At 34.7% G+C, this 21,515-nt stretch overlaps 4 protein-coding genes across 4 annotated transcripts; 3 read left to right on the plus strand and 1 right to left on the minus strand.

Annotated features, from left to right (window-relative positions):
* Positions 1 to 347: 347 nt before the first annotated feature.
* Positions 348 to 953, plus strand: LOC131846013 (NADH dehydrogenase [ubiquinone] 1 alpha subcomplex subunit 5). The gene is made up of 2 exons (XM_059195215.1): positions 348 to 538; positions 693 to 953. Exons 1-2 carry the CDS (start codon positions 467 to 469, stop codon positions 867 to 869), a joined length of 249 nt encoding a protein of 82 aa, XP_059051198.1. The 5' UTR covers positions 348 to 466; the 3' UTR covers positions 870 to 953.
* Positions 954 to 2,620: 1,667 nt separating this feature from the next.
* Positions 2,621 to 4,924, minus strand: LOC131845973 (tax1-binding protein 3 homolog). The gene is made up of 3 exons (XM_059195147.1): positions 4,724 to 4,924; positions 4,514 to 4,642; positions 2,621 to 4,306 (listed from the first exon to the last, which is right to left on the minus strand). The coding sequence occupies exons 1-3, from the start codon at positions 4,775 to 4,777 to the stop codon at positions 4,118 to 4,120; spliced, it is 372 nt and encodes a 123-aa protein (XP_059051130.1). The 5' UTR covers positions 4,778 to 4,924; the 3' UTR covers positions 2,621 to 4,117.
* Positions 4,925 to 5,267: 343 nt separating this feature from the next.
* On the plus strand, positions 5,268 to 6,271 carry LOC131846019 (NADH dehydrogenase [ubiquinone] 1 alpha subcomplex assembly factor 2). The gene is made up of 4 exons (XM_059195221.1): positions 5,268 to 5,340; positions 5,499 to 5,592; positions 5,667 to 5,817; positions 6,010 to 6,271. The coding sequence occupies exons 2-4, from the start codon at positions 5,499 to 5,501 to the stop codon at positions 6,209 to 6,211; spliced, it is 447 nt and encodes a 148-aa protein (XP_059051204.1). The 5' UTR covers positions 5,268 to 5,340; the 3' UTR covers positions 6,212 to 6,271.
* Positions 6,272 to 15,912: 9,641 nt separating this feature from the next.
* On the plus strand, positions 15,913 to 20,064 carry LOC131845944 (uncharacterized). The gene is made up of 3 exons (XM_059195112.1): positions 15,913 to 16,390; positions 16,701 to 16,970; positions 17,180 to 20,064. Exons 1-3 carry the CDS (start codon positions 15,913 to 15,915, stop codon positions 20,062 to 20,064), a joined length of 3,633 nt encoding a protein of 1,210 aa, XP_059051095.1.
* The last annotated feature ends 1,451 nt before the right edge of the window (positions 20,065 to 21,515 follow it).

Here is a 21,515-nt window from a genome sequence, read left to right on the forward strand (position 1 = left end):
AGGCAACTGTATGGGAGGCTGTCTGAATTGTCTGATTCGGCTTTAGCCACAGAATATGTACTTGTCAGATTGCAGATACAATTAATCGTCTGTGGCGTTCATTCCTTCATTTTATTTGTGTTTAATTATTACTTATATACGTTACATAATATTAAAAAAAGAATAGTTTAAGTTTCCACCAGGAAAAATGGGATTGTTAAAAAAGGTACACTAAAATATTTATGTTATATCATAATTATATTATTAGTTATCAAATCTATTATCATCTTTGTGGCACTACATAAGATCTGTTCGAAATTTTTACACGTAAACTTTTTGTTTTGATTTTGTTCTAGTGAACATAAAAATACCATAGGTTATTTGTTTTTGTTTCCAGACAACGGGACTTACGGGTCTCGCTGTATCTGGAAATCCTCATCACACATTGGGTGCACTCTATGGAAAAATCCTTAGAACTGTGCAAAAAATGCCAGAAACATCAGTATATAGAAAATATACCGAGCAAATCGTAAAGGAAAGGGCTGCCGTACTTACACAGGTAATCAATTTATGTATACCTTGATAAAATCATACATATCTATATCATGAAATATTATTCAGTTATATGTTGATGTATATAAATGTAAGCATTAGGTATTTCCCACTTTGAGTTCAATGATTAATATTTACATTATTTTCTCATGTTTTCACAGACTAAGGATGTCTATGAGATTGAACAAAAAATCAATTGTGGTCAAGCTGAGGAGTTGATAATTCAAGCTGAAAATGAACTTAGTTTGGCCAGGAAAATGCTGAACTGGAAGCCATGGGAACCTCTTGTGGCTAAACCCCCTAAGGGCCAGTGGGATTGGCCCCCAGCAAAATCATAAATATTTTATTCACCTAAATTGAAATATTTAATAATAAATTAAAATTATACTGTTGATTAGTAATAAAATTCTGAGCTTTAATTTATCATGTACATTTAATTTTCACTAGGTAATATTTATATTTCAAGATAATTGGAAAATCTTATGATTATTTTTTAAATTTGCTATTATAAATTAGATATTTTTGAGTACTTTTCTGTTATTACTGTTACAATATGCCATATTTTATAGTATAAGATGAGCCAAGATCACCAGAAATTTAACACAGTGGTTTCCAGGGGGAACTGCATGAAAGTCAACTTTACATGTTACTTATGCTGGCACACATTACTAATTACTATTGGTAATCTAGTACACAAATTTTAACATGCACTATCCAATACTACTTTGTTTACTACTTGCGATAGGGGAAGGGAGATATTAGTAATGTTAACTGATGACCTCATTACTAGCAATATACCATGTCAGGTTGATTACCACGCCATTCTCTTTGGAAACCACCAACCATAAATTCCTGGTGAATTTACCACAATGTGCTAACTGACCTGACCTCATGCCCATCTAATTATCCTCCACTGGTGCTCTGCTAGTGTAAACCGTTAATGCAGGAGGGTGAACCATTAAAGAATACATGTGACAAGAAATAATATAGTAGGTATATGTGTATAGTGCCGCAGAGTAGATACTCCGTGTACCATACTCAATATGTATACACAATGTGAAGGTCGGAACTTCCGAGAGACGGCGGTAGGCATGTCGTCTAACGCGATGGATTCGAAAGTATTCAGCGAAATATGGGCATCTTTATATGTCCTACTGCCACTATATGGTTTTATAACGATCTGGGATAACAATCTTTAAATCTTGGTATTTTATTCAAAATATAGATAAATCGTAAATAAGTCAATAACCATGACTAAAAATAGACACATATACATACATGCAATAAGTCGTGAAACATAGTTTTGAGAAAATAAAAATGTTTGAAATTTTCTTATATTCCTTCCCTTACTGTGGATTCATTGTGCGGCAGTATACAACCCCAGTTTTAGCTACACTACTTAGCAATACAGACTGACGGTAAAATACAGTGTGATCCAGATACAGAATTTTTCACTTGCAACTGTAGTTGTTGGTTGATTCTGAGATAATAGATATCTCAAAGGGCTGTTCTGTACCTACTATAAATTTATGTACAACTGTACATTCTCCTGAATCTGTACTAATACAAAAGTTTCTGGCTGTCTGTTTGCTACCTTTTTACTACAAATAGGCTATACATATGATACTACAATTTGCCATACAGATATAAGGATGAACAGATGGAAGACAGGATATATTTAATTCCAAAATATATGAAAATAAAGCAGATAAACATTTAGAAACAAAATTAAGATCAACAATTGATTAGTATAACATGTAATATTTATTTGTAAATTTTCTCGATGTGATATTCATGACATAGCTCCAGAGGCCTTAAATAAATTATAAATTATACATTTAATTTCGTCCCTTATATTAAATAATCAATGAAAAAATATAACTAATTTAGTAGAGTATTTAAAATTGTAAATGCACTTTCATTCTCCAAAAATGGACCTTATACATACTAAGTACATACATCTATTTACTTGAAATTAGGTAGTGTGAAATATTATCAATAGGGGTTGTTAAAGTTTATTTTAGTACAACTCTTTGGCTCATCTCTTTAAGATACAATCTGACAGAAAGTCTGAAGTTAGATGGTATTTATGACGTCACAATAATAAAAGTGATTTGGAATGTGTACATTTAAATACATGCAGAGTCCATAATATAAATAAACAATAATGTCTAAATCAAATTAAATTTACAGTAATTTTATAATATATTGGCAAGGATTAAAAAGGTGATGTGTCGAGTAAAGGTCATGTTAAGTTAAGAGTACTCATAGTTTCCTAACTCGTAAGAATAGATTGATGAATATTGAAAAACACTTTCGCCTCCTCTTTTCTTTGCTTGGTTGGGAGCACTTAACATTTTAATTGTTGTTCTCACCCTTTATGAAGGTAAAGTATTTATGTGTATCAATCAATCTTACATAAGTAAATAAAGAAAATTGTAAATATTACACTGTGAGGTAGTACTGTAAGTTTATGGCTTTAAATTTATAAATTCCTATCTATAAATTATACATAATAAAATATATATAAGGATGCATATATTCAATTCATATTTGAAGTTTATTCTACAGCATTTGAAGGAGAGCTAATCCTTTGTCTCCCCTTTTCCATCACATACTAACTGAACTTGAGTAAATATTTAATTGTTTATGGGTTTTTATATAGATACTTATAGTAAAAAAACTTATACATTTATAGTCTTTAGACATGAATTTGTTTTTAACATATACACTCATGTGCACATTCACAATTTTCTTAAATTAATTTATATACTGTGATAAACATTTACTTCACAGTGGACTCTGTATGTAATAATTAATGGCTATAATACTAATATTTGGCACAGCACAAATTTAATGTTGAAATATAGATTTCACAATAAAATGTTCATATAAAATTTCAAGTATACTATTATAGTAAACAATTGTACCACACCATAACTCATTAACAAGATAATGATTTATACACAACTTATAATAAATTTAAATTTTTAGACTTAACAATAGTAAATATTTAGGTGAAAATAATGTTTCAACTAAATAATAATTCATTTTGCTATAATATGAAAAAGGTGGAAACAATTTTGTCTATGTCAACATAGTACTTTGGAGTGAATTATTAAATGTTAATGGTAACTCATTTGTAAATTATACCATTTTCCAGCATAATTATTTGTACTTTTCACAGTACATACACTGGTTAGTGTTTGATTGTGTTAGCATATTCATGAAATTCCTTAATTACTTCATATTTGTGTATACAAAGTATATAATAATTCGATTTAAAAATAAATAACTGTATAAAATCACTTCTTTATATAATACTTAAGTTTAATTGATGCAGGATCCACTATGAATAGCTCACAATGTCATGTGCTCTATAAAATTTATAATATAAAAAGTAATTATTAAATATTATTCAAATAAATTTGCTGAACCCACTGTTTTTTATATAACAATTCACAGTGGTACTGAATATACAATAATAACATCAGTTTGCTTTTCACAGTGCATTCTTGTTGTCACCATTAACCAAATATCCTGAAGAATAATAGTAATTACTCCTTATATTTTCAAATGTCACAGATTATGTTGATGTAACACCTTTTCTTGCCACTAATAAATTTAGAACAGGATGTTTCTTTATATAACTAACAGCTTTTTTATGTGTTACCATAGTGAAGTCATAGCCATTGCATTGTAATATTTTATCATGCATTCTTAATCCTGATTTAGCTGCTGGACTTCCTTCATGAACTTCAGTTACATATATGCCCTGCAAATTAATTTTTATTATTTTTGGTGCTATGTTGACATTTTATTATTTAAAGTATAACAATGCATATACTGCTTTTTTTTGTTAGGTGTGATATTTAGTAAAGAATCTTGACATGTTTGTATATATTTCACAATATAAAGTATGATATCATGGATGATATTAAGTTATGTTACATACTTGTATAAAACAAGCATTACCACTTACGTTATCAGTGTATCCCTGAGGACTTTTGCGAAAATCTTGATCAATCCCACCACCGATTTTAAAGCCACATTTCATAACTTCTCGCCCTTCGGCATCTACGCCAGCTTCTTTTTGTAATGTTATTGGTATCTGCGGAGTTATAATACATACATGATAACAGTTTAACACAGTGCAAGAAAAATATATTGGGGAGTGGTCTCTAAAACTTACACTCAGGCATTCCATAGCCGTTCCGGCCTGGTGCTGAAATGCCATTTTCGCCATGATGAATGATTAGTTTAAAAACTCTTCTGGACGTAATTTCACTTAAAAAATGTAACTGCTTACGGTAATATTAATTAAAAACACATGTAAAATACAACAATACATAAAATAGTTTCTTAAAGTTGTTGCGTTGCGTACACGGCACAGATTACTAATAAATATTGATACAGAATTGCAGACATAGATACTATTGTATCTATATAGATATACGACAATTACTATGAGGGTTGCTATAGTCAGATAAGAAGATGCTAATATTAGGAATTAAATTAGTTTCTAAAGAGATTTTTGAGGATATGGAAACCGTATGACAGTGTTATGAAATAAACATGGAGGTGAACGTACAATTACAAGAAAAAGAATACTCGTAAACTGAATTCAAGTATCAATAAAATTTCTATGAGTGCATAAGATAGTCACCTGGTAACACTACTTTTCTGTCAATGTCAAAATTTTACATTCTGAATTCTGATAGTAAGATATTGTCTGATACATATTGTTATTTACATTATAATTTAATATTTTAATTAATTACTGTAATGTGCTAAAAATACTTTAAAAAGGTAAGTAATACATAATCCCATTATATATATTATAAAAAATGCACTGTTGCGTAATTTTATATATAAATATAAAAAATCACGCATTCGTTAATTTTCACAATTTTGTGTATCAACAATAATTATGCAATTTGTAATATTGACTTACCATATTTTCGCAGATGTCTAGCGGTGAATATCGTCAGCTGTGGAAAATCGTATTTAGGAATTTCATCAATTCCTTTAAACCTAGGCAGATTACAGGAAACAACATGGGTAACTGATTCATTTGGATTGTTTCCAATATATTCACACGTTATATTATTTAATAACATTTTATTATTATTTAGGTAAAGACTACATAGGTAACATTTATTATGAAATACCTGCTGATCCTAGTGTTGGTAAACGGAAGCCTTCTAGATGGTATGATCCACCCAAGGGTCAGGATTTTTTAGACCCTATACCAGCTGAATGGGAGGCTTGGCTCAGAATGAGGAGGTTGGTATGATTGTTTATCTATATATCAGAAAAGCTCAAGTTGCTTAGTACTTTTTAATTATTTAAATATAGTACATATAAAATGGAATAATGTAGTCAATTAAATTTTTATAGTTTATTAATATTAAGTTGTTCTAAATGAGAAAGTTAAGATAATTTTTCCAATTAAACTAAAATTATTTTTTTCTTCAGGACAGATCCCCCCACACAAGAAGAAATAGCTAATAATTTAGCTATAGCCAAATTGAAGAAGGAAAATGCAGCTAAAATAGAAGCAAAGAGACTTGCTGAAGGCGGCTCTCTTCCAACAACACCTATAAAGGGTGCTGAGTCATTTCCCACATATTCAGAATATCATACAGGCGACCCTGAAAACCATCCTAGATACAAATAGTTGTGATATAAATAGATAAATGTTATTTAATTGAATAATAAATAAAAGTTATTTTGTTAGTATACATAGTTTGAAATAACTTACACCAACAACCTAATTGTATTATCTTACTAATATTATAAATGAGAAAGGTTGTGAGTATGGATGGATGTTTGTTACTATTTCACGCAAAAACTATTGAACACATTGTGCTGAAACTTTATAGTAATATATACTTATATATCAGAATATCACATAGGCTATAATTTAAAAAGATATTATGTACATTGGGCAAAATAGAAAGATAAATGTCAAATAATTGTGAGGCAGATGAAGTTGTCCAACTAGTAAATAATAAAAAAGGTGAATGTTATGTTAGATGAATAGCATGCATAGTAAAATGGAATCACGTCTCTGACTAGCACATTTTTCGAGAAATCATCAAAGCCCTCCAAAACTACTCCCCCTTCCTTCTTCATGCGGCGCTAGTAGTCTAAAAATTAATAGTTTAAAAATACTTATATGGGAGCTAAAAACTACGTGGTCTGCTGATTCTGGATCGTCACTATCACTTCACTATTCGTGTAGTCCAGGGGAAGGGGATTGTTTGTAATGTGGACATTTACCCACATATAAAGGAACCAAATTGGTTAAAATAAAAATAAAATTGTATTTATATGGAAAATAAAGCTTAAATAAAAAAAAAAAAAAATAATGTGGAATAATAAACCCATTGTTAGCAATGTGCCAATTTAGGTTGACCTCTATGTGGTTCTTGGAATCCATCACGATAAATTCATGGACGATGATAATACCACGACAGGCCAACGGACCTGATCTCATGCTCATCTTATCATCCTTCACTGGTACGCCGCGTAAATCGTTAGCGCAGGCGGATGCACCATTCTATTATAATGTACAAGAAACAATCAATAGTAGCAATTCAAGTAGTAAACCAACGATTGACAAAATACCTACTGAACCTAAATAGGCAAAACCTTAAAATAGTAATAGGGACAATAAAGGGCTACTGTCCGTTAAACAAACACAATATATATATATGTACTATTGGCTAAGATTATTAAGTGGCATAGAATAATTTAATATGACAAGTAACATGAAAAATTACACCATTAATCTCCTTAAAATAAATAAATAAATGTGCTAAAGATTCCCCGTTTGTCAGGGCTGTTTTTAAGCGGCCGCTCACGTAATCCTGGACTTCGTAGTAGTGGCCACGATCCTCGGAACTGCGAGCCATCTCCGTGGAGCACGTGAAGACATCAGAAGCCTTCTGTGCTTTTGGGAGGAGCTTGGCTGGCTACTTTAGTAGTCGACGAAACGGCTCTACACGTACAACGTCCCACATGAGAGGCTGATTGGAGAAAAAAGAGACCAATATATGTTTTATTATTAATAATAATAATATATGTTTACATTTAGATCCATAAGAAAAAAAACAGTGTAGGGTAGTCCTATTTTTTATGTATGGTGCACCCACCAGCACTAACGTAATACACGCACACTGACGGGGCAGCAGTGGGAGATGACAGGATGGAGTCAGTTCAGTTGGCTCATTGTTACGAATTAACCAAGATGTTCCTAGGTGGATCGCGTGGAGGCCACTGTACTTATCAATTAATAATTAGGTAAAGACGATGGTTTCCAGTAGTGGTAGCTTGGAAATTGGATAGAGGGTACATAATTATCACTCGATCTGGAGATACCCAGACCATAGATATGGTTTTAATATAGAAGAAGCTGTCGCCAACCTCATAACCGTTGTCTACATGTAACAAGCGTGTTGCCATTCCTCAGAACTAATATATTATGTGTATTAACCTTGTAATATCACAACGAAAACATAGCTTACATAGCAAGTTGCTTGGTGGCTGATTAGGCAGGCTTTTAATAGTCTACCTTGGTAACAATTCATTTACATGTACTCGTATATATATGTATAAAAGTATACCTGTAGTGTACCTGTAGTGCCCGTATATATGTATATAATATATATATTATTATATGATTTATTATATGATTTATATGATTTATTTATTTCTCCTCACAAACATAATGGCAACAATACATGTAGTATTTTTTATAGTCAAATACTTAAATTTATTATTTTAATCGATTTGCTGTGAGGAGCTGGTGTCTGAGATAGGCATAACCTGTAATACAGATCACCAGGCCCCCAACCGAAAATTGATACAAGTTAAACAAATTATGATGCTTATACTACACTAAATAAATTATAATTATACAACGTTTAGAGATATAAAGAAAAAAAAAAACGAAAAAAATAGTAGGCAAATTAATAAAGTAGAGAGTACACGGTTGTGGAAAGAGAATGTTGGAATACCATTGAGAAGGGTGGGCCTATGTGTATGAGTGCGTGTGTGTGTGTGTGTATGCGTGTGTGTGTGAGTATGCGTATGTGTGTGAGTATGTGCGTGTGAGCGTGGGTGTGTGTGAGAGTGTATATGTTTGTGTGAGTGTGTATGCGTGTAAGTGTGGGTGTGTGTGTAATTGCCCCACTGAGGCTGATTGTTTGTGTGAATGTGTGAGTATAGGAGTATTTGGAAGTTAGTGACGTGTGTACAATGGAGCAAATATTCTTCAAACCTATTAACTATACAAATAAATACTAAGTAAAATTCAGCTTAAGATGGTTAGTATATTTTCCGTAGCGTCGTAATCCAGTGTTTTAAGCCACTTAGTGAGCTTCAATTTACAGTTACTGCAAGGCAAACAATAGAAGGAAAGTATGCTATTTATCTTATTGTACAAGTAGCTGCCCAAGAAACAATAAAATCTTTGAGCTAAGGTGGTTTTAAAGGGTTTAGTTTGGCATACTGTTCCCTTCCTACGTTTCGTGCCCATCAAAACGGGATCGAAGTTAACTCCAGAATGCATGCGTAAAGTAATTGCAAGGATGAAAGATTGTCTAACCGTCAGCACATCCCAAATCTCGTACACGTTAGCAGTTGGGTGGCGAAACGAGAGTCTAGCCCCGACCTTCAGTATCGCGCGTTGAGCTTTTTCGACAGTCATAAGATGTGTTTTGGCAGCACCACCCCAGGAGGAAATACAATATCTTATAAGGGAATGACATACCGCAAAATATACCATTCTGATTACTTTAGGGTCCGATAGGTGTCTAAGGATTTTGAAAATATAAATTAGTTTGCGGAGTCTTGCACCAAGCATTTGAGTGTGAGCTTTGAATGTTAAGGTGTTATCGATCATTACACCTAGATACTTCAACGTGTCGCAATTTTCAAGAGGTTCACAATTGCAGTCATTGTATTTGTTGTTACATTTATGGCCTAATACGTAGTGGTCAGTAGGTATCCGTTTCTTTGTTAGAGCAAAGGTCATGAGCTTGGTTTTTGATACATTTAGGGTAAGTATATTTCTGCACAGCCAGTCGCTGACCTTATTGAATCCCTCTTGAGCAAAATTAAATGCTTCGTTCCAAGTGGTACCACGGAATATTAAGACAGTATCGTCAGCAAATGCAATAATTTTACAATTTTGTAGTTCGAGCTGACAAAGTCCGTTTATGTAGACTAGAAATAAGGTCGGAGCGAGGATACTGCCTTGGGGGACCCCGTAGGTAATTGGGAGTTCGTCACTGATCCAATGACCAATTTTAACTCTTTGGAATCTATTTTTTAGGTAATCAGAAAAAAGTACCAGGGGTAGGCCTCTCACACCAATCATCTCTAGTTTATGGATAAGCAAGGGGACGGAGACGGTATCAAAGGCCTTGGCCAAGTCGATGAAGATAGCAATGGTTTTTAGTCCTATGTCCAAATTGCAGGCTACTGAATCAGTGAGGTCATGTACTGCATCATCCGTGGATCTCTCTCTTCTAAAACCGTACTGTGCCGGTGACAGAATATTGTTAGCTTCAATAAAGTTAATCAGTCGTTTATTCAGTAGCCTCTCGAGGATTTTAGATAAGGATGGAAGAATAGAAATTGGCCTATAATTATTGACATCGATATTGCTCTCGCTCTTGTGAATGGGTTTTACAATTGAGACCTTAAGTGCTCGTGGAAAGATTCCTGTTTCAAAAGCCAGATTAGAGATAAAAGTTATGGGTTTTGTCAGTATGGAGCAATATCTTTTCAGCATTTTTCCAGATATGTTATCATAACCAGTTGCACAGTCATTCTTTAATCCTAATATCGTTTGTCTGATTTCTGTTTCGTCAGTGGGTAGTAAAACGAATGAGTTAACCGGTGTCTTTAATTGATTGTTGGTAGCTTCTGGCGCGTGATTTAAGGAAATTTTGTTGGCTAGTCTACTCCCCGTATTGGCGAAGAAAGAATTTATTTTATTCACACTCTCTTGTGGGGAGTGAGTTGAGATAAGGAAATAGAATGATCGGTTTTATTATTATTATAAGTCATGTCCTTAACTACGTTCCATATTTTTTTTGTGTTATTTCCTGCGTCCATTATTAAGTTGTTTTCATAATCTATTTTGGCTTTTTTAAGAATAGCGTTACAGAAATTCCTATACCTCTTAAATGTGCATTCGATAGTTGAATTATTACGATTTTGTCTATACTTTTTATACAAGTTATACCTATTTCTCAAGCAGCGCAGGAGACCGCTTGTAATCCACGGTTTAAGTACACGTTTCCTATTTGGAACGGTTTTTATTTTAGTGTTCTTATTGATTAATTGCTGTAATGTGTCTAGAAAAAATACGGTTGCGTTGTCAACGTTTGCCATTGAATAAATTGCTGAGAAATCGATATGTTTGATATCAGAGTCTAAAGAATAGTAATCAATAATACTGTTGGATTTCAAAGGTTTTTTGATAAGTTTAGAATTTAAGTATAAATTTAGTGCGATAGCTTCATGGTCTGTAATAGTAGATTGAATAATATAACATTGCGCTTTTAATTTAGTTTTAAGCAGAATATGATCTAGGCAAGAATCACCACGTGTTGTAAGCGTATGTCCGGGTAAGATGCCATGACTTGCCAAGAGGTTCAGGTACTCATTACCATGGCTATCTATTACACTAGGGCATATATTAATATTGATATCTCCCATAATAATAATATTTTTATAGTGACTCAGTGAACGCAATACTATATCCAGAGAGAAAATGAAATTGGTGATATTACGATAACTCGGCGGACGATAGATACCTATTACACAAGTGTTTGAGTTTAGTTTAATCAGCAAGCAGTTAGCGTCATCTACCTGTGGCTCTTCATATGTCAATTGGATATTGCTTTTGAAATAGACAACGACTCCTTCATTTTTAGATAAATTTCTCTTTGTGCCAATAAAATTGTAGTTATTTACGGTTGGTATAACACTTGTAGAAGAAAGGAAACACTCTGTCAGAATAATAAGATCCCAGTCTGCATTCGATCGGGCAAGCAGTGTATTGAAGTTATTCATATTGCAGGCGATGCTTCTGATGTTTTGTGATATTATTTTTAAGTTATTTTTACAATTTTGTAAAAAATTATCAACTTTGTCTATATCACATTTAAATTGTTCAGCTATAGAGAAAGAGTCTAAATCATTGTTTATATTTGAGTTGTCTTTACTGTTTGTATCGAATTTTATTATAAGTTTCCATTAGACTCAATCTGATGTCGACAATTATTAATATTCTAAAGTAAGAGTTTATTGGTGAATGAGTTTTTAATAAATAATAGTGGAGAATATAGTTAAAATAAGCTTTAAGGAATGACACCAAAAAGCAATCATAGTAGAACACTGTTTTTGACAAAGGCTTTATAAAAAATACCACGTGGATTATCTTAAAATTAACCAAAAAGCCAAGTAAATTACAATTTGACGCTGATATATATATAAAAGTAGGGGGTATGTGGGTATATAATATTGAGATTACTTCCAAATATACTCGCGTATAACGGCAAAAAATATGATAGTTATTGTATCTATTGTAATAGTGTATGTGTGAAGTATAATGATTTAGGTATAAAGGGATAAATATGATAATTAAGCTAAAAAACAATCTTATACAATATATAGAGAGTCACAATATCAACTTTGTAAGTCCTTCTTCCTCCGTGATTTTTATAGGCGCTTGCCCTTCTTCTTTCCGTATATAAATGCTTCCGTAGGAAATCCAGGTGGCAAGTATTTTTTTATCTTTCACCATATTTCTGGCGAGATATCCTAATCTCTTATTTTTGTTGGTGAGTAATTCCGAAACATAAACTGGTTTGGCTTGTCCAGGCATGGATAAGTGTTGTGTATTTAATTGGGCTTCTTTATTTGACTTTTTGTTTTTATTAAATTTTCTTACTTCAGATATTATGGTCTCTTTTGTACTTGTAGTGGTCAGGTCAACGATTATAGTTTCTGACTTAGTTCTAAAAATGTCTCGGATCTGTGAAGCTTCAATTTTGGATTTCAAACCGATAGCCGTGGTGACACTGTTTAGAATCTCAGTAAAAGTTTGTTTATTTTCACGTTCTTGCTTCGGGATATTACGTAATTCAATTGATGTTGCACGGTTGTTCCTTTCCAATGAATCCAACTTATTTTCCAGAACATTAATTTGTTTTTTGTACTCCTTGTTTTGGTTTTCTAATGCATTAATTTTAGTGAACATGGCATCATATTGATTGCAGATAAAATCGATGGATTTCTGCATTTCCTCACTCTTTTCGAGTAGAGTATCCTGTTTGGATTTAATATCCATGAACATATTTTTAATTTCGAATAAAGAAGGTTCGTCTTGATTCGGCAATTCATCCATTCTGCGTTTTATTCGTTTCGTAATGTTTTTCTGTGGTTCTTGTGTTTCTTTTTCATCCTGACGGTTGTATAAGTTTGAGTCAGAACCATAATGTACAGGTGTTGAATTTTTAGAAGATTTTCTGGATGCAGGGGGCGAATGCCGTAACGCCATGTTAGAATAATTTGTCGGCTAGGCCTAAATGAGAACGCTTCCGACGGCAACTTCTTGGGTAAGTTGTGCGGGGGAGGGATGCGTCCACGCACGAATCGGGGTTGTGGGCGTGGTTTATTTGTCTTTGGCTGACGCTGAGTGGACTTTGTAATTGCAGTGGTAGGTTGAAGTGGACGTTACTGAATGTTATCTATCTCTGTTAGTTGCATACAATAGTGGTGGTCTTACTCCTATCCGTAGTAGTAGATTGTTGTCTGTTTCTGTTACCCTGGTAGCCGTCTTGATTTATAACACTTATTTATATGAAAATATTTAAATTAAATTAAATTAAAATTGGTTTTAATCACATATACGTCTGAGCTCCTCAGAGGTCCGGTGGAAAAAGGGTATATATATATCTCTCTCTCTCACATTTCCCTGGATATATTATATATAATTCCCTGGATATATATATATATATATAATATATCCAGGGAAATGTGAGAAAGCTATTGCCCACATTTCCTTACAATATTAAGTATAATACCCTGAACAGTTAACACAACGCCATCTAGTTCTAAAGTAAGCACAGAGCTTGTGTTATAGGTAGGTACTAGACAATTTATATAAATATTTAGATTTTTTTTGTAAATACCTACATAATATACACAGAAAACACCCAGAACGATACAAACAATCATAGTCATGAATACAGATGTTTGTACCGTGCGAGTAATCGAACCCGCGACCATGTTAAGTAAAGCGGTGTGCTAAAACACGACCACCGAGGTCGTCAAATGTACATTGACTACAATGCATTTGAAATTTTGTACTTAAAAGCACTACTACTGATAGTAATAGATATTATACCATAGATACATAGATCAGACGGAACCTTTTAATTACGTATCTATTCATGCTATGCTTATAGTTCTTTGATATCTTTGTTAACATATTTAATTGTGTACATATTTAACCATGAATTAGAATAAAGTGACAGTACTCAAATCATATCTCATTAAATATGCTTAAGTGTGTACAAATACTATAAGTGCAGTATGTTATGATCCATATACTTAATCCAGTTAAATATTGTAAAGATTAGGCGATTGTCAGGTCATGGAGAGCGCAAATTCTCAACCGACTTCGGAAAGGTAACTGTTACGAACTGTTTTATATACTATCTTTTTTAATGTCTATGTTTTTTTATATTAACTATAGTGTTTTATGTTATGTTATATGATATTGGCCAGTAATATATTTGTGAGTACCGGGGCCTTTTTTTGTTCGTCTTGTCATTAATTTTTTACAGAAGTTTTCCATTTGAAGTTTAATAATAACCACTGGGGCAACAGTGTGGTACGCAGATGTATTATTGACGTGGTGTTAGATGATATTCCCACTTTTCGTTAGATAAGTGGGAATATATTTAATTTTCAGTGGGTACTTGATAGTTTGCGACAGATAAACCGATTGAGGTTATTATTGCTGCAATCGAAAGTGTTTCCTTTCTGATGTCTAAACCTAATTTGTCTCGAATAGTCACGATTGACATATATGAATGTATGACCCGACGATTATTTGGAGCCGTGATAAATATTCAATCATTATTGACAGTCATTGACAGTTATTTCACTTCTAAGCGAGAAATATCACTAAATTAATGTAAGGATCTGTGGTTGGGTAAACACGTGGTCGAGCTAATTTTAATTCTTTATTTAATTTTAAACGTCAAACTGTGTTGAGTTTGTATATATTCCTTTTTGTGTTGTCCTGTGATTTGTTTAACGAGTGGTTTCGGTGAGTGTTTGTTTTTGTATGACCCACCTCCATCAATAAAACGATGGAGGTGGGTGTAGACGAAGATCCTCCTGATGGTGGGGGACCTCTTACCCATCCAATTACCATGGACTGTGTGGAACTTTCACAACCCTCAATCGAGCTTGCTAATAATAGGAAGCGTCAAGCTTCAGACGACTCTACACCTGCAATTGATGAAAAAAAAACAAAATCACCTTCTAACTCTATTCAATCAGTTTATACGAAACCTGGTTTTGAAAGTGATGCACAGTTCAAATATAGAAGTACAGACTCAGGTCCATTTTCAGTTCATGTCAGTAGAGTGGAACCAGACGTATCTGCCGGCTATTCTATCCGACTTCTTAGGTTTGCACAATTCATTCATAAACACAATATCCCTGGAATTAAAGAAGAAGGCATCAAAGCCTTGGGTAGAAACAAAATTTCTGTAGAATTCTCTTCCCACTCTGACGCCAATAACTTTGTAAGTAACCCAATCTTATCAAATAATAACTATAGTGGAGTAATTCCTAAATTTCAAGTATCCCGGATGGGTGTCATACGCAATATTCCCACAGACTGGACATTGGAAGAACTACTTGAAAACTTAAAATCCCCAACTAGTTGTGGTCAAGTTATTAGAGCCAGAAGGCTTAATATTAAATCTCGAAAACCAGACAATAGTGTTAGCTGGGATCCATCCACTACAGTAGTACTAACCTTTGAGGGACAAATTCTCCCTGAAAAAGTTTATTGTTTCTATACCTCTCTCCCAGTGACTCCCTACCATCCAGTGCCGTAACTGCTGCAGGTTTGGTCACATAAAAACACAGTGCCGATCACAGCCTAGATGTTTCCAATGTGGAGGTCAACATTCCGGTGATGTTTGTGACAAAAAAGAAGAGCAACCATTCTGTGTTTTATGTGATGGTAACCATATAGCCACTAATTCGACATGCCCTGAACACATTAGACAAAAAAATATTAAAATTGTTATGGTTGAATATAACATTAGCCACATGGAAGCTTCAGCCAGATTCCCTGTCCCTAGGCGCTCCTATGCTGATATGACATCTACACCTCAGTCCAATATGTATCCCTCGCAGGCTTCTATCGCTCAATTATATGACCACCCCCCTCTGCAGTCACCCTACTCCTCCCCTCAGAAAACAGTATCTTATCGCAAAACAGTTTATAACTCCCCTCGTCCTCATGCTCCTCTCGGCAAATCCTATGATGCAGTTGCCCACAACAACATCACACAAACTCCAAAATCTACACAACCAAATGGTTGCGCTTTAACAGACAACCAGAAGTACATAGAAACCACTCCTCTTCCAACTCCTAATGATAACTTAATTGAATTACTTACTTGCACCTTAATAAACATTATCTCTAAATTCTCTGAAGCCTTACCGCCCAATGTCACTATCCTTGTTCAACAGCTCCTCACAAAGTTAATTGTTAATAATGGACCAGTCAGTCCTACAGTGGAACGTTAGAAGTATCAGAAACAAGAAGTCTGATCTCATTTACCTTCTTAATCACTATAAACCTGTCGTCACTGCCATCTCAGAGACATGGCTAAAACCTGGCACTCCATTTCGGGTATCAGGTCATGCTGTTCTCCGGGATGACAGGGATGATGGTTGGGCGGGTTCCGCCCTATTAGTGTGTAAATCCTTTCCCTTTACACAAATTACCATACCTTCTCATAGCCCTGGCTTCCAAATTGTAGCAGTAAGAGTACTCAATATCTCTTTTGTGTCTATTTATATTCCTCACCCAAATTATTCTCACATCTCAGAGTTGCAAGCTATCCTAGGTACTATCCCTTCCCCTCTCATTGTGCTTGGTGATTTTAATTGCCATCACACTATGTGGGGATCACATTTTAATGACCCACTGTCCTCTTCCCTGCTGGACTTACTTGATGACCTGAATCTCTGCGTACTGAATGATGGATCCGCCACTCGACGCATTGCCCCTACCCAAAACCCGAGCTCCCCTGACCTTAGTCTTGCATCCCCAACTTTGATAAATAAACTTATCTGGCACATCCTTCCAAACTCATATGGTAGTGATCATCTCCCATAAATATTACCATAATTAACTCCACTTTCCCTCGCACCCCTGCTCCCCAACCTCTTCTGAAATACCGACTACCTAATGCTGACTGGGAAAAGTATTCTGCTCTCCTTGACCAAAAACTGTCTCTCCTCCCTCCAAACAATGATCACAACTTTTTGCAAAATTATGACCAATTTATATCATGTCTTCTGTCAGCTGCTGACGACTCAATTCCCATCAAAAACTCGACAATAAATAAAATCTGCTCTCCACCATGGTGGGATAATGAGTGCACCACATCCGTTAAACAGCGAAAAGATGCCGAAAACACATACGCACTAAACCTAACGATGGACAACTATTTGGCTTTTCGCAAAATTTGTGCTAGCACAAAAAGACTCTTAGCTAAAAAAAAAAAGATAGGATGGCAGAAATTTTGCGAATCATTATCCCCACGAACACATCCTTCAGTAGTCTGGAAGAAGTTAAATTCATTCCGCAAGGGATGTACTAGCGTGGAAGCTACTTCTAATGACCCTCTGCCATGGCTTAATAATCTGTATAACAATTTAGCTCCTCCATTCGCCCCCTCCCAAGACTGCCTCCCAATACCATCCCCTCCTGTGTCAAATGATAGAATGGACGAACCCTTCTCATACCCGGAGCTGTGCTGCGCTCTCGACCACCTTAGAGACTCATCCCCTGGTATAGATGGTATTCCTTACTCCTTCATCCATAGGATCTCTATTTCTGCGAAAAAGAAGTTACTGGAAATATTGAATGCCGTTTTTGTATCAGGAAATGTACCGGAATCTTGGAAAACCCAAATCGTGGTTCCCATTCTAAAGCCTGGTAAGGATGCATCCGATGCCAGTTCGTACAGACCTATTGCTCTCTCCTCGGTTCTGGCAAAAATCATGGAACACTTATTAAAAAATAGGCTTGAGTGGATTTTAGAGAACAAAAACCTTCTACCGAACAGCCAATTTGGATTCAGACGTGGAAGAGGAACTATTGATAGTCTCAGTATACTCACCAACGAAGTCCGACTTGCCTTCTCCAAAAATCAGCATCTTATAGGCGTCTTTCTAGACGTCTCATCTGCGTATGACAATGTCCAGCTTCCAATACTCAGGCAAAAATTGCAAAAGCTGAGTATCCCTGCGAGACTGACCAACATCATATGCAATCTCTTTATGGCCAGATCTATCTCTTTGCGCTTTCAAGGCTCTCTCCATCCTCCAAGACTGGTCTGGAAAGGCCTTCCTCAGGGCTCCGTCTTGAGCCCCCTCCTTTTTAATCTTTACACCTGCGATCTAGAGACATCTGTTTCCTGCTTCTGCAATACATTACAATATGCTGATGATATTGCCTTATATTTAGCTTCCGACTCCCTGCCTGGAATTGTCTCTGGCCTCAATAATGCCTTGTGGTATTTACACCAATGGCTAGAGGATCACGGCCTAGCTCTCTCCATACCCAAATGTACGGCTGTTGTATTCACCCGGAAGAGACAAATTCCCCCTATACATCTTTCTCTTAATGGTCAGAATATCAAAACCGAAGACAAGGTTAAATTTCTCGGTATCATTCTAGACTCTAAACTCTCTGGTCTCCATCATCTCACTTACATCTCTAATAAGTGTGAGAGTGCAATTAACGTACTGAAAGCTCTCTCTGGAGTTCGTTGGGGGTCTCATCCCTATAGTCAGAAGCTTCTGTACAACTCCATAGTTAGGAGCCACTTTGATTACGGATGCTTCCTGCTAGAACCATCCAATAAAATTGCCTTGGCAAAACTTGACAGAATCCAATCAAGGTGCCTACGATTAGTTCTGGGTGCAATGAAATCTTCACCTAATAACGCAGTCCAAGTAGAATGTGTAGATCCTCCCCTCCAACTTCGCAGACAATTCCTTTCAGATAGATTCTTCCTAAATGCTTACCAGTACAACGACCATCCTTTGGTCGCAGCTTTAGAAACCCTGTCAGACCTAGCCTCCACATCCGCTTATTGGTCACGTAAGGACCCTTCACCAATCCTCAAGAGTTTCCACACAATTAAAGCCTTGCCTTACTCAATCATTAGAACACATCGCAACCCTATCTTTGAATATGATTATAATTCCTTAATTTTTCACCCCACAGTGCATTTAAACTTTAATATCCAAAAACACAGCATTACAGCAAATCAGGATTTTAATAAAATTATAGAGGAATACTTTAGAGATTGGGTTCTCGTTTATACTGACGCGTCCAAGTTGTCTAATGACGGCAACACTGGCGCTGCAGTATGGATCCCTAAATACAATATACTGCTCAGTTTTAAATGTCCTCCTCCCACATCGATTGTTACTGGAGAATCTATCGCCATCTTAGAAGCTGTTTTATACGTAGAATCCCACCAAATTAATAAAACCCTAATCTTATCAGATTCTCTAAGTTGCTTACAAGATATCCAGAAGTATCCATTCCATGCCAAAAACAACTCTATTATATCCTTGGAAATACGACAAAGTCTCTACAAATGTCATAACTCTGGTATAAATGTTGCTCTAGCATGGATTCCTAGCCACTCGGGAATAATAGGGAACGAGTCAGTTGACTCGTGGGCCAGACAAGCGGTGAGTATGGGCAATACCACTCATAACAAATGTTATGCTCGTGATCTACGAGCACAGGCAAAGCCTCAGTTGATGCAGGCATGGCACCACCTATGGCAAAAAACGAGACTGGAAAAAGGAAAGTATTATGGAAGCATTCAACCGGAAATACCCTCCAAACCATGGTTCTTCTCCCAGCGCTCACTAGACAAATGGGTTACTTCAGTTATATGCCGCCTCCGACTAGGACATATATGTACTCCCACTTTCCTTTTTAAAATCAGAGTTCGTGACCACTCTCTCTGTGAATGTGGCCTAGACGAAGGGACATTGGAGCACATATTTTTCACATGTCAAAACCTGTCAGTTCCACTCTACGATATGCTTCCCCGTAATATTGCCAGACCTATTAATATTCCTTTTCTTTTAACACTGGCCCACTCCCCTCTAGTTAAAATACTAGCCAAATTTATTGCTGTCAATAATATAAAAATATAACCCCCTTTGTATATATTCCCCACATTTTAAAATCCTTGTCTATGTCATGTCTGTCAACCTGTTACATATATTTTATTATACATGTATTTTACTCAACCACTATTTTAATTGTAAGCTAACATGTGTTGTGTTGTCCTTATTCTTAGCATTCTCAGCCAACTGAAACAGTCCTTTCTACGAACACAGTCAAGAAAAGCGTAAACCACACCACTGTGTCTCCCAAACCACGACGTAGGCAAAATCACCGACCTCATTTGGTGGAAGCCATTTAAACTAAAAGAAGAAGAAGAAGAAGAAATTAATGTAAGCTTAGAAGATTATTTTTAACTATTAACAACGCAGATTCCGACAATTGGGAATTTTTATTATTAATAATAGATATTTTACTTAATATATTTTTTTTTAATTTTACACTGCAGCACACATTTTACCATTACTTTTTTTTTAGAGAGCAAGGAAGTTTATGTTATCTTGTTTACAACCATGCATGAAATAAAATATTGAATAAATAATAAAATACTCAACAGAGAATTATAACTATTATATATAGTAATAGTTGTTCTATGGTATGTATTAGCACAGTTAACATTATATTACGTATTAGGTAGATAGGTATACATAGGTAGTAATTCTAATAAAAGTATGAAAAAACTAAATTACGTACAAAGAGACGAAGATTTTAAAACTATTTTTTTAGTAGTAACGTTAGTAACTTGCCTAAATACATATATAACATGTACAAATAGTTTATTGAAAAATATTTAATGTACAGACACTGCTCTTTTACAATTTTATTATACAAGTATATGTGATTAGATAACTAACTATTGTCAGTTTAATACATAAACTAATTTGATTAAATACTTAGATCTAAATGATTCAAACATTTAAACACGTTTCAAATATTACACTTTGTTATATCTAACAATATTTAGATATCTTTATAACTCATATAAAAAGTTAATCATATTGAGAGTTGTAACCGTAATTCTGTATTTTTTTTTAATTGACGATACTTATACTGACTCGATAATTTACACTTAATAAGTAAGAATTATATATAAATATTATAATAAAAATTAACTTATTGAATACTTACGTATTTATTGAATAGGCATTTAATATTCAACAAAATTCTTAATTTTTTGTCATAAATTCATTTTTATTTAGGATCGGAGAAGTTAGGTACTAGCGTAAACTCATATTAGTCCTACTTAATTTTTTTTAAAGTAAGAGTATTAATCTCTATATTACGAGCATGTAAATTTATATGAGAAAGGTGGATAAGATCATTGATCGTTATAAAAGGGCGAGGTGGAGAGATTGCCCTCCAACCCCTATCATAATAAGCTACTTCCAAGGCCGTATTCACAAATACCATACCACCCTCATGGCCATGAACTGGACAGATATATATAGTATACTAGCAGACCCGCCAAATGTTGTTTCGA

This window comes from Achroia grisella, unplaced genomic scaffold (assembly GCF_030625045.1).
Source record: "Achroia grisella isolate CSIRO2021 unplaced genomic scaffold, CSIRO_AGI_Agris_v1 utg487, whole genome shotgun sequence".
In the NCBI taxonomy this organism is placed as follows: Eukaryota; Metazoa; Arthropoda; class Insecta; order Lepidoptera; family Pyralidae; genus Achroia; species Achroia grisella.